We start from the raw sequence: 12,284 nt of genomic DNA, 5'->3' as shown, positions 1-12,284 counted from the left end.
CTTTAATCCAGCCACACTGTTATGAAACAGGGGCTCTTTGAAGAAATTACTTGGGTCACTAAGGTCGGAGGCTCATGAAGTGCCAGCATCCTCGTGTAATCCTCCCTCCCGTGACCTTGGGATCAATAGCCTAAAGACAAAGGAGGCCTCTGTGCTTCCTATCTCAGGGGCAGGAAGGGGAGCAGAATGCTTCAAGGTGGCTTACATAGCTATGTCTTAAAGCAGACTTGGAGAGAGCAGTGATTCAGAAGGAGGTAAGAAAACTTGGGGGGGCAAGTCCTATCGAAACGTTTAGTGCAGTAAAGTGGTCTGAGGGGTCCACATAAGTACTAAGAACAATGATTATTTAATACAATTTTGCAACCTTAGAGCTGGAAAGGACCTCAGCAACAATCTAGTCCAAACCTTTCGCTGCCATGGAACTCTTCCTTCAAACAAAATCTTCCATAGGAGTCTAAATACAAACCCACATGAAAGCAGGATTGTTCTGGTTGGGGAAGGGTGGGGGAGGGGCTGGGCGAGGTTAGGAAAAAAAAGCTTATTCATAAGATTAGAAAAAAATTTTAAATCATCATGGAAGAAAATCTTTGAATTTATATTTTTATCATACGCTAAAGAAAACATTGAGTGTAAAGTTCCCCAAACTGACACATTAGTAATTTATAAAGTGAAGAGCCTTTGGATTTTAAGGGCATTTTTACTAAAGACATGAGAACAGGGACTCTGACTTTTAGTCTCACGGAAATGAGCCTTGGATGCAAATGTTCAGGTTTCTGGACTATGCTCTGCAGGCTTGGGGCAATGAGTCCCCAAGCCCCACCCCACCAGGTGGCGCCCGTGTTCGGCATTTCCATAACGTTTCGTTCTCTCCTCAAGGGTCAGACAGCCTGCCTCGTGTTTTGTAGGTTTAGATAATCCGACTGGCTGTTACGCTCAAGAAAACAACACTTGTGTTCTTCTGTTTTAACCTCCTTCCCTTTCACTTTCGTTCCAACTATCCAAATCCGCTTACCCTTGGTGTTGCCGAGGCATCTTAACTTTTCAGAAAAGTAAAGGGAAAACCCCCACCCATTCCAAGGAAGAAGACAGGAAGAGCCTTCTTTCCAGGGGGTCTGGTGCAGCAGGACGAAGGCTGGGAATTTGGAGACATTTAGTTCAGGCTTTGCCAACCACAGATCTCCTCTGGCCTCACTTTCCTCATCCTTAAAATGGCTCTGAGCCCTACCATCCGTGGCATCCCATTGCAGGGGAGTCAGACATACCTCAGCGTAAATTCCGGATCCTAGTTAAATCTATATAAAAGAGGGATGTCATCTAGTATGGTTACCGAGGTTAAATGAAAAGATTCGTGGCGCCGGTGGTGTCACAAAATGGGTTTATTATTATTGGTTTCCTTTGTTAACTCATTACCCTCCGGAGGGACGCCCCTCAGTGGAGAAGTCTGAGAAATTACCCACGTCTTTCGTTCTCATTTTATTCATAATCAAGGGAGGTGTTAGAACTCTAGGCTGCAACTTGCTAAGAGATAGCTAGCTGACCGTGAGGTGCCGGCTGCCACTTCTGAGGCAGAAATCGGGGGCTGCTATTTCACAAACCCTCCGTCAGGGCCCTTCTACCTCCACAGCCGCGGCCCTCAGGCCTCAGCCAGCGACCAGAAAACCTCAGGCGGCGGGTTCCCAGCCTCCCGCCTCCCACCTTCCGGGGCCAGCGAGAGCTTCCGAGACACGCGCCGCTCAGTGGGGAGTGGCCTCGGCCCCGCCCCTGTGCGTGGCCACATTGTTGCTCCGAGGCGTTTCAAGGGGCGTGTCGCGGTTGCTAGGCGACCACACCACGCCCCTGCTGCTCCTCCAGCAGTTGTCGACCCCAGCCAGTCCCGAGCGGACGCGCTCGGAGCTGCACTGTGTGGAAGACAGTTAACGAGGAAACGTCGCGGCCTGGGAGGCAGCCGCCCCAGCTCAGGTGGACGCTGCTCGCCTGACCGTCCAAACGCCGCCCCTCCCTCCGGGGGGTCCGGAGCTAACGGATGGGAGGCACAGCTCGCGGGCCCGGGCGGAAAGATGCGGGGCCGCCAGGAGTCGGACTCCCGCCCCAGCCGCGGAGGTAACGGCGCCGGGGGATAACGCGCTGGGGCTCCCGAAGGAGCCGCTGCAGCTGGCAGGCGAGGTCGGGGGGCGTGGATGGACTGGGCTGCAGGTTGAGCGAGCCCCCAAGCAGTAAGGACTAGGGAAGGGGTCTGACTCCCTCTCCGGGACTGGCCCACCCTCTTCCTCTCCATCAGCTCCCCTGCCCCCAGCCCAGCGCGGGAGTGGGCTAGAAAGGAGTTAGGGAAAGAAGAATTCCAACCCTGGGGATTATTTCTGAAGTCCTACATCAGGGGTATATGGTAGGAACTCTGAGAAGCTGGGATTTTTTGGTGGGGCTTTTTAGCAAACTGGGGGAGTCAGGGAGCAATACCTTTTCAAATAAGCCCTGTTGCTCAGAGCAGATAACCAAGGGCTTTGCCGTGAGGGGTGTAGGTGAGGGGCTCTGCCGAGTAGGACTTTTTGTGGATCGTGTTTTGAGAGATTCTCCACCTTTCATAGGATTTTACACCTTAACGGAGAGTAGGGACCACCTGCCCACCTCATTTGCATGGAGACTACCTTTGGGTAATTTCCTTTGGCTCTTTATAGGAAATCTTGTAGGTCTTCAGTCTGTCTTTTTCTTTGTAAATGTGGACGTCTGTCCCATTTTGTTTGTTTTATTCGTGCTGTTGGCAAAGAATCAGTCACATCCAGAATTTTTGGTTCTTGTCAATGAAGCAGTTCCCGTTAAAGGTATAATTTTTTTTCTATTTTTTTTATTAGTTTCTGCTTTATAACAAAGTGAATCAGTCATACATATACATCTGTTCCCACATCCCCTCCCCCATGCATCTAAAGGTATAATTTTATCAGAATGTAAGCATGTTTTTTAAAAAGAGAACATTCCAAAAATAATTTGTAGTGGGTTTTCTGTTTGGTTTTTGTTTTTCGTTTTTTTTTTCTCTTTGTACTCCTATAACACATCGATTAAGAAAACTCTAGAATTTTACAAAACAGTTTTTATAAGCCACTAAAATATTCCAGCATAGTTTTAAAGATTAAAAAAAATTCTTCCCTTGCAGCTGGCTCATTATCATTGTATTCATAGTATATCATGTAACAATGATACAATGAAATGCTGATGTGTGTTACTGGCAAATCCATGTTCTTGGTGGCAGATGAAATACATTATTCAGAGCCATCTTGTGGATTAAATAAATCCTCTCCGTCTTTTGTGTTCCCTTACAGCGGTGGAGGGAGGCACAGCGTTAAAGAGCAGAGAAATTATCATTTGGCATTTAGCTTCCACCATCCACCCGAAAATTAAGTGGGTAAAGATGTGAAATCCAGTACGTTTTGTAATTTAGAGAATCCCTATAGTATTTGCTGTAGAATTCACTGTAGTTTTCTACAAGTTAGATAGATGTTAAGTAGGAAAGTAAATAAATAAATATAGAGAAAGCCCTAAGAAGGCCTTTTATTTCTTGCTTGTGAGACCCAGAAGTGCGTAGACTGGAACTATTCTTCCCTTTACAACATGTGGCCAACGGCTCAGAGAGGAAGGTAGAGTAGCCAGTGGTAGAGCTGAGATTAGAATCCAAGTCTCCGACTTGAAAATACAGTTCTCTGTCTTGTTTGTTTGTTCTGGTTAGCTTTTAGGCTTCAGATTTCAACTAGCCTTCGTTTTCAAGTAGTAGGTTAAATGAGATTCTTTTGATGGTCCCTATTGTTAACAACATTCAGAAAGTAAGACTTATTTTAACAATTTCAAACTATAAACCTAGAAATGCTGTCCTTTCTTTAAAAATAAAAAAAAGGAGGAAAAGTTGGGTTTCCTCCCTTCCTCTGCCAAATACCCCTGTGGTGTGTATTCAGTGCCAAAATGCAGTGTGGACATTTGTTTGTATTAATTATTCTTTGTAGCAGATATGAAGCAGTTAAAGGGTGTTTTGGAAATACAAATTTATATACTTCAGTTACTGACAGATTTTATCTGTAATCCTTTCAACTAGATTGGATGATTTTGTCTATGACAGTGTCGTGATAATAGATGAAACCAAAGGCTCACCCTGTTCAAATGCACTCTGCAATCCTCCTGAACCACCTCTACCCAGAAGACTAAATGTAAGTAAATGAAGTAATTCTTTGAGCTCTAATGGGCCTGGAAAGGAGGAAGTGCTACTTTAAATGGTCAAGGTACAGTTACATGTCACTGGTAACCCAGGCTCTTTTTTATTCACTTTTGGTTTCTCTTGACTTTGAAATAACAATTTCTGTGGTCCAAGTTCAGCTTTTCAGAATGATTTTGATTTGGAGCCCACCTATCCCTTTCAATCACTGGGGTAAATAGGGAAAAAAACGACATGCTACTTTTATCTAGATAGTGTTTGTTTTGTTTTTTTTTTCTGCGGTACGCGGGCCTCTCACCGTTGTGGCCTCTCCCGTTGCGGAGCGCAGGCTCAGCGGCCACGGCTGACGGGCCCAGCCACTCCGCGGCATGTGCGATCTTCCCGGACCGGGACACGAACCCGTGTCCCCTGCATCGGCAGGCGGACTCTCAACCACTGCGCCACCAGGGAAGCCCTAGATAGTGGTTATTTTTTTTTGATAGAATGATATGTACAGTATATTATGATGGCTCATTTTAACAAGAACAAGAAACAGAAAATACCTCTGAACTTACAGATCTGCAGATTTTTCCTGCACGGTAGAAATGCAGTCCTAGCTTATTAGTATGCTTAAGAGAACAATTTTAGAGATCATAAATGAAACTTGAGCAATACATTTTGGTTTCGATGCATTTAATCATTTTGGAGCTTGCAGACATTTAGCTTTTGACACCGTTTTATGTTTAAGAGAATAAATTAATTCCCATTCCCTCAGCACTCATAGAGTGGTAGGGAGAGCAGGGTTTTGGACAAGTTCCATGACAGGGAGAATCTATCCTGTGACTTTAAAATTTGCTGCATATATCATCAACAAACAAACTGAATAATTGAGTAGACTAATTTATCAATAATTCTCCTTCATATTTCTGTTTAAGACCTAAAATTATTTCTATGTAAAACACTGCTTGCATTTTTCATAGTCCTTCCCAACGGTTTGTCAGCTTTTGCCATTAAAAATCAACTCCTTCACTACTTTCAAGGCTAATAATATTACAAAATACGGGCTACATATATTTGGAAGTATGGTCACCCAATTTTTAATCTCCATTCTAAAGTGCAGTAAGTTTCCATTCTCCACAAGCTTATTGTTTTTAATATGTAAAAACCTCTAAGAGCTCCAGAACCACCTATATACTCGTGTGTTGACTCTCAGATTTCGTGGTTACTTGCTGACAATTAGCACATCTCTCTGGGAAACTTTTACAGTCCGTCATCATGTGACTTAAAGTCTATTTTAACTTTACTTCAGAGTTGACCAGTGTTAATCACCATATAGTAGGGCAATTAAATTGTATGTTTCAGGATCAAAATGAATTTTTTTACTGTATGGTATTCAGAGTAACACAGCTTGCAAAACACAAGATTTTAGATTCTAAAACAATGGTGTCTTTGCAAATTTTGCTGAAAAAAGTGCTTTTGACCTCTTAGTAACACTTATAGTTCATTATGCCATGACTCCATTGCGAGACGCTATTGCTCATTTCACAAAGTGCTTTGGCTTCATTGTTTATCCAAGATGCCCTTACATTCTTGTTGTAAACTATAAATCATCTGCTCATAGGCTTTTATTGGGTTAGCCTTGTGTTGCAGAGATTTAGGGTCGAGAACGATGGAGGGGGGGTGTTTTATATCTGGACGAGAAGGATGTTCCTTTTCTGAATTTCTCAACAAGATGTTTAAGACTTGATTAACGCAGTTGAAGATTCTATTTGAAATGTCAAGAGTGCTCCAAATTGATCAGCTCGGTGCTTTGTGACCACCTAGAGGGGTGGGATAGGGAGGATGGGAGACGCAAGAGGGAGGAGATATGGGGACATATGTATATGTATGGCTGATTCGCTTTGTTATAAAGCAGAAACTAACACACCATTGTAAAGCAATTATACTCCAATACAAGGGTGTTAAAAAAAAAAAAGAGCGCTCCAAATTAACAATGTACATGAAGCATTCTTAAATAAAACATGATTAATCTGGCATTATTTGACTCTCTGGATATAATTACATAGTTAAAATATTTGAAGTCGATTGCAGACATTAGTCAGTTATTGTGATTCTAACCCTAGACTAGAAATATATAGTGTTTTGTAACTACTTTAATATGTGTGAAAATTCTAGATTCTCCTAGAACAATGGAAGGAAGATTTTATTTATAGCACAGCAGACTTGATACATAATTGATTCAGACCAGTATTTGAGTTATTACAGGAAAGGAAAGAAAGCTAAGGCGAGAACCCCTCCCTGTGTGGAAAAATTTCTTTCTGGAATTCTTCAGATTCATTGCAGGTTCAAACCTTGACAGTCTACAGGGGACTAGACCTGAAGTGTCTTGTTCTGTTCTGGAAGCCACACTTGCAGAGAGATATAACGTGCAGCCCATAACGTGTTGAGAACGTGAATAGGATATAGTAAGGCAGCCTGACCCAGGCTGTGTGAGGTGGAGGATGTGATGGGGATGATGAGCCTCGAGAAAAAATGGTGAAGGCAGGACAGCCCCTTTTAGGTATCTGAAGGGCTTTAACATGGAAATTTGGACACTCCTGTGTAGTTCCGGAGGGCAAAATAAGACTTAATTTGCAGAGAGAGAGATTTAGGCTCACTTTAAGGAAAAACCATGAGTCAGGAAATCCAAATGACATCCTTAATCTTATTGTAATAGTTCTGTGGAAGTTAAATCTCTGTTCTTATTAACAGTCTGTACCTGAGACCCTCTCTTTACCACAAACAGAAATGAATACCTCCAGAGCCAGCACAGCCTTACATGTAGGTAGAGTAGGTGAAATGCCCAGGGGTGGACCCTGGACCACAAATACCTTTCCTACCAGCTTGTCATTGATGACCGCGGGTCCTAGAGAGTCATTCCCTTGGGTTAAGGCATTGCTCTTTTTAAAGGTCAAATATGTCTGGAGAGATAACCCATTAAATTGCATGGCAAGTTGAAAGGAGGTTTTATGTGGGGGAGAAAGTGGGTGAGGTGTTTCCATGCATCCTAAGGGAAGGCTGATTGTGCAGGCCTTCACGGAGCAGAAGGCATAGTTAATGCCAGATGTCTGGTGGAGGGAGTCTGGAACTGCAGAGGAAGGCACCACGGAGAGAAAAGATAAGCTGAAAGGGGAAAGGGAGGGTGTATTGGAGTTTAAACAATATATTGAGAATTTTGCCTAATTGTTACCAGTGTTTTTAACATGTTTTATAGTTTCTGAGGGTCTTTCACATATATTATTAATTATAATTTGATTCACACAACATCCTGCAAGGAGGTATTATTATCCACACTTTAAAGATAAAGAAATTGAGGCTAAGAAACTGGGCTAAAGGTTAAGCCTACCCTGGGACCTACAGTTTTTGAGCAGTGTAGCCAGGACCCCAACCTAGGCCTTCTGACTTCACATTTCTTCAGAACGTGTCCCCAAGATTTTAGCAGTAAATATTTAGATGCATTTAGGTTAGGTAGTAAAAACTTAAGGAAAACTGGTTTAGATGCATGCAAATATTTGGTTTTGTTATGTAAATCTACCTAAAACCAAATAATTGTAATTCCCTAGTTCAGCCAAACCTATCTCCTAATAGATTGTAGTGCCTTGAGGTAACCTGTTTTTTGGCACTTTTATAATTGTGAACAATTAGTGCTCATGTGAATGTTAGATGGATGGATGAGACCTTTTTTTTCCCATCCCTAAAAACAGGAATGGTTATTTGACTTAGTTGCTGATAAACAAAATGTTGCATTATATTTACATCTTAGCAAGGTATTTAGGTTCTGTCTGCCAGCCTGTTTTATTTTCTTGACTAGTGATAGTTCTCTATTTTGGTATCAGAGATCTCTCCTGGTCCGTATCTTGCCTCTTTATTTAGAAACTCAATGCCAAAGTATGGCTACCGTTGTACTGGCTGCTTCGCTTATATGTAAGATGGTGCAGTGCCTCATTTTTGTAACTGTAGTACTATATAAATGTTTAAATTGATTAAATGACCTAAAAGAAGCAGGCAGGAACTAATGTCGTGCTTTTATAACTAAATTAGGGGCTGTCTAAAGTATGCCAACACTTAATTTTTTTTTCATCCCTTTTTTGTTTTTTATATTCACATCTTTTATATTTTTATTTATATAGGTGATGGGTCAGGTGTTGTTTGCTTAGGTTATATTAAAATTCTCTTTTTTTTTTTTTTTTTTTTTTTTTTTGCTGTACGCGGGCCTCTCACTGCTGTGGCCTCTCCCGTTGCGGAGCACAGGCTCCGGACACACAGGCCCCGCGGCCATGGCTCGCGGGCCCAGCCGCTCCGCGGCATGTGGGATCCTCCGGGACCGGGGCACGAACCCGTGTCCCCTGCATCGGCAGGCGGACTCCCAACCACTGCGCCACCAGGGAGGCCCTAAAATTCTCTTTTTTAAATGGTTGGCCACTTTGGATCATTACCTTATAATTTGCGTTATATTTTAAGAGATCATAAAGATAGCTCAGAGCTTCTCTGGAATTATCTATCCCTGATCATAGAGGCTCTCAATCATACAGATCGGGGGTAAAGTTCTTCAGGGTCTGTTAAGAAAAATAGTTGTTCTTTGAAGTATCCCAGACTTTTTTTTTAAACAACAGATTTAGCACTTTTTTTCTTCTTTCCTTCTAGCACATTCTTATATTTTTCTTAGTATTTTTTTTAGCATTTGGCTTTTTCATTGTCTTTCCCTCCATCGAGTTTCAAAGAATCTTATTTCATTTCAGAGGTATTTAATAAGCAGAGTTTTCTTTTGTGGGTTATTGTTCCTTGCAGGAAAAGGTGATGCCAAATCAAGTAAAAAGAGTTGTATGCCTTTGTCACGTAGGCGTTTGCTGAGGGAGACTAGTGTATGTGTCTATGAGCAAGGGAAGGAGAGAGAAAGGAGACTCTCTGTCTTTAGGAGAGTTTTACAAGAAGCACCCTGGGGCCTTAGATTCTCACTGCTACTCACCAGATACATAAAGAATTGGCCTTGGTGATCTCAAGAGTTCTCTGGATTAGAAATTTTGTGATTCAATGAACTGAGATAGAAAGATGCGATCATTTATTTGGGGACCCAGGAGTAGATGATGAGGCCTTGGTTGATTCCAGGCCAAGGTCAACATTCAGCCCTACTGGAGAATAGTACAGGCACTAGGAGAAGCTGGTACCAGGTTATGTTAATGTTCTGGACCCAGATTCAGAAGACCTGGGGATCACATCCTGCCTCTGTCCCTTTATCATTTACAGAACACTTTAATATGTATTCATTTGCTCCTGGTACATGCCCTTAAGATTTGGGAAGATACTTGAAACAGTTTGTGAACAATATAGGACAGTATATATATAACAAGGGCCAGATTACGTGGTAGACTCGAAAAGCTGCAGCTAAGATGTGAGTGGAGCCGTAGTTAGTATGGGCTTGGAGTAGTTCTAAGTGGAAGAGGGAGGACTAGCATTGGGCTTTGAAAGAGCGTAGGATTTGAGTGGATGGGGTGAAAAGATTCTCGGTAGGAAGACATACCAGTTAGAAGGAATCTAGCATGTTTCGGGTATGGTAAAATGACCGTCTTGTTTTGAACAAAGGGAGGCCTACGTAGTGGGGCTGGGGTGGCCACAGCAGTCAGGGAACCTAAGGATTAACATAACACGAGTTTCTAGAGACTCCTGCTTTTCTTATCTCACTTTTGGGCCTTTTAACTACACAACTGGCATGTTTTGTTCTTTTGTTCAGTCAGGGGGACGATTCTTTCGTTCTTCCACCGTTTTTAGTGACTTTAACATAGATTCACTTCTCTTTGCCGTAGATCACCACTGAGCATTTAACAAGAGATCCTACTCAGTGCTTCCTGAATGGAGGTGAGATGAAGGTAGAACAACTATTTCAAGAATTTGGCAACAGAAGATCTGATACTTTTCAGTCAGATGGCATCAACGACTCTGAAAAATGCTCTCCTACAGTTTCTCAGGGTAAAAGTTCAGATCGTGTGAATACAGTAAAATCCAGCAGTTCATCCAAAGCATCCAAAGTGTTGCCTCTGACTCCAGAACAAGCACTGAAGCAGTATAAACACCACCTCACTGCTTATGAGAAGCTGGAAATCATCAATTATCCAGAAATTTACTTTGTGGGTCCAAATGCCAAAAAAAGACATGGAGTTATCGGTGGTCCCAATAATGGGGGTTATGATGATGCAGATGGGGCCTACATTCACGTGCCTCGAGACCATCTAGCTTATCGATACGAGGTGCTGAAAATTATTGGCAAGGGCAGTTTTGGGCAGGTAGCCCGGGTCTATGATCACAAACTTCGACAGTACGTGGCCCTGAAGATGGTACGCAATGAAAAGCACTTCCATCGCCAAGCAGCCGAGGAGATCCGGATTTTGGAGCATCTTAAAAAGCGGGATAAAACCGGTAGCATGAACGTTATTCATATGCTGGAAAGTTTCACGTTCCGGAACCATGTTTGCATGGCCTTTGAGTTACTGAGCGTAGACCTTTATGAGCTCATGAAAAAAAACAAGTTCCAGGGTTTTAGTATCCAGTTGGTTCGCAAGTTTGCTCAATCCATCTTGCAATCCTTGGATGCTCTCCACAGAAACAAGATCATTCACTGTGACCTGAAGCCAGAAAACATTCTCCTGAAACACTATGGGCACAGTGCGACTAAGGTCATTGACTTTGGGTCCAGCTGTTTTGAGTACCGGAAGCTTTACACCTATATCCAGTCTCGGTTCTACAGAGCTCCAGAGATCATCTTAGGAAGCCGCTACAGCACGTCCATTGACATGTGGAGTTTTGGCTGCATCCTTGCAGAACTTTTAACAGGACATCCTCTCTTCCCTGGAGAGGATGAAGGAGACCAGCTGGCCTGTATGATGGAGCTTCTAGGGATGCCACCACCAAAACTCCTGGAGCAATCCAAACGTGCCAAGTACTTTATTAACTCCAGGGGCCTACCTCGCTACTGTTTTGTGACCAGTCAGGCAGATGGGAGGGTTGTGTTTGTGGGCGGTCGTTCACGGAGGGGTAAGAAGCGGGGTCCCCCAGGCAGCAAAGACTGGCGGACAGCACTGAAGGGGTGTGATGATTACTTCTTCATAGACTTTTTGAAAAGGTGTCTTACCTGGGACCCCTCTGCCCGCCTGACCCCAGCTCAAGCACTAAGACACCCTTGGATTAGCAAGTCTGTGCCCAGACCTCTCACCATTGAAAAGGTGTCAGGCAAAAGGGTAGTAAACCCTGCAAATGCTTTCCAGGGCCTGGGTTCCAAGCTGCCTCCAATTGTACGAATAGCCAATAAGCTTAAAGCTAACTTAATGTCAGAAACCAGTGGTGGTATACCTCTGTGCACTGTATTGCCAAAACTGATTAGCTAATGGACAGCTGGTGTGCTCAGAGATGATATGTAGGTATTTTTAATTATCTTGCAAACCTGAAAATGGAAAAAAAGAAACAACACCAAGCCCATTAATGGATATGTTTTTGGTAGACTAGATATCTTTTTTTAACAAGGCAAAGCATTTTTATATGACTGTAAAAGAACTCTTGAAGGGCTAATTACCTAACCAGCTTGTATTGGCCATCCTGGGATACATAGTAAAAGACTTTTTATAAGTCAGTGCATCTTTTGTTCTTATTGTCAGGTGTTCACCAACCTGTGTATTATTCTGTGGGTTTAAATCCTTTTCTCTCAAGGTAGACGATATACCAGAAAGTATATCCTGAACATTCACTTCTAGTCTCCCTCGGCATCTGTTCCAGAGGCTTAATTTGGGACATGGCCGTAGTTATAGATGAGACTGAAAACTAGATCTCTCGTGCCAGCAGCCTGTCCTGTGGGCTTATGCTAGGTGAAAGGGCTCACAGCAGAGTATGGGGTGGGGGAAGCTCCGGCAAGCTGTGGGTCCCCTAGAAAAGTCTCATCAGTGCTTCCAAGTGGCTCATTTCTCTGCCCTTCAATTCTGTGATGCATGCTGTTTTTATTGTATGTTGTCGTTATTATTTTTATTTATTATTTTGCCACTGGTTTGTTTCCCGGGCCCTCGAAGCATTTTACAGACATCTTACCACTTCA

The 12,284-nt window shown here is 43.0% G+C and overlaps 1 protein-coding gene across 1 annotated transcript; it reads left to right on the top strand.

The window, feature by feature from the left end:
• Positions 1-1,897: 1,897 nt before the first annotated feature.
• Positions 1,898-11,808, top strand: DYRK3 (dual specificity tyrosine phosphorylation regulated kinase 3). Its single transcript, XM_060091007.1, has 3 exons — positions 1,898-2,100; positions 4,076-4,187; positions 10,012-11,808. Exons 1-3 carry the CDS (start codon positions 2,024-2,026, stop codon positions 11,584-11,586), a joined length of 1,764 nt encoding a protein of 587 aa, XP_059946990.1. The 5' UTR covers positions 1,898-2,023; the 3' UTR covers positions 11,587-11,808.
• Positions 11,809-12,284: the final 476 nt, after the last annotated feature.

The sequence above is a fragment of the Mesoplodon densirostris genome, chromosome 2 (genome assembly GCF_025265405.1).
Source record: "Mesoplodon densirostris isolate mMesDen1 chromosome 2, mMesDen1 primary haplotype, whole genome shotgun sequence".
Lineage (NCBI taxonomy): Eukaryota > Metazoa > Chordata > Mammalia > Artiodactyla > Ziphiidae > Mesoplodon > Mesoplodon densirostris.
This window is presented reverse-complemented; position numbering and strand designations above follow the sequence as displayed.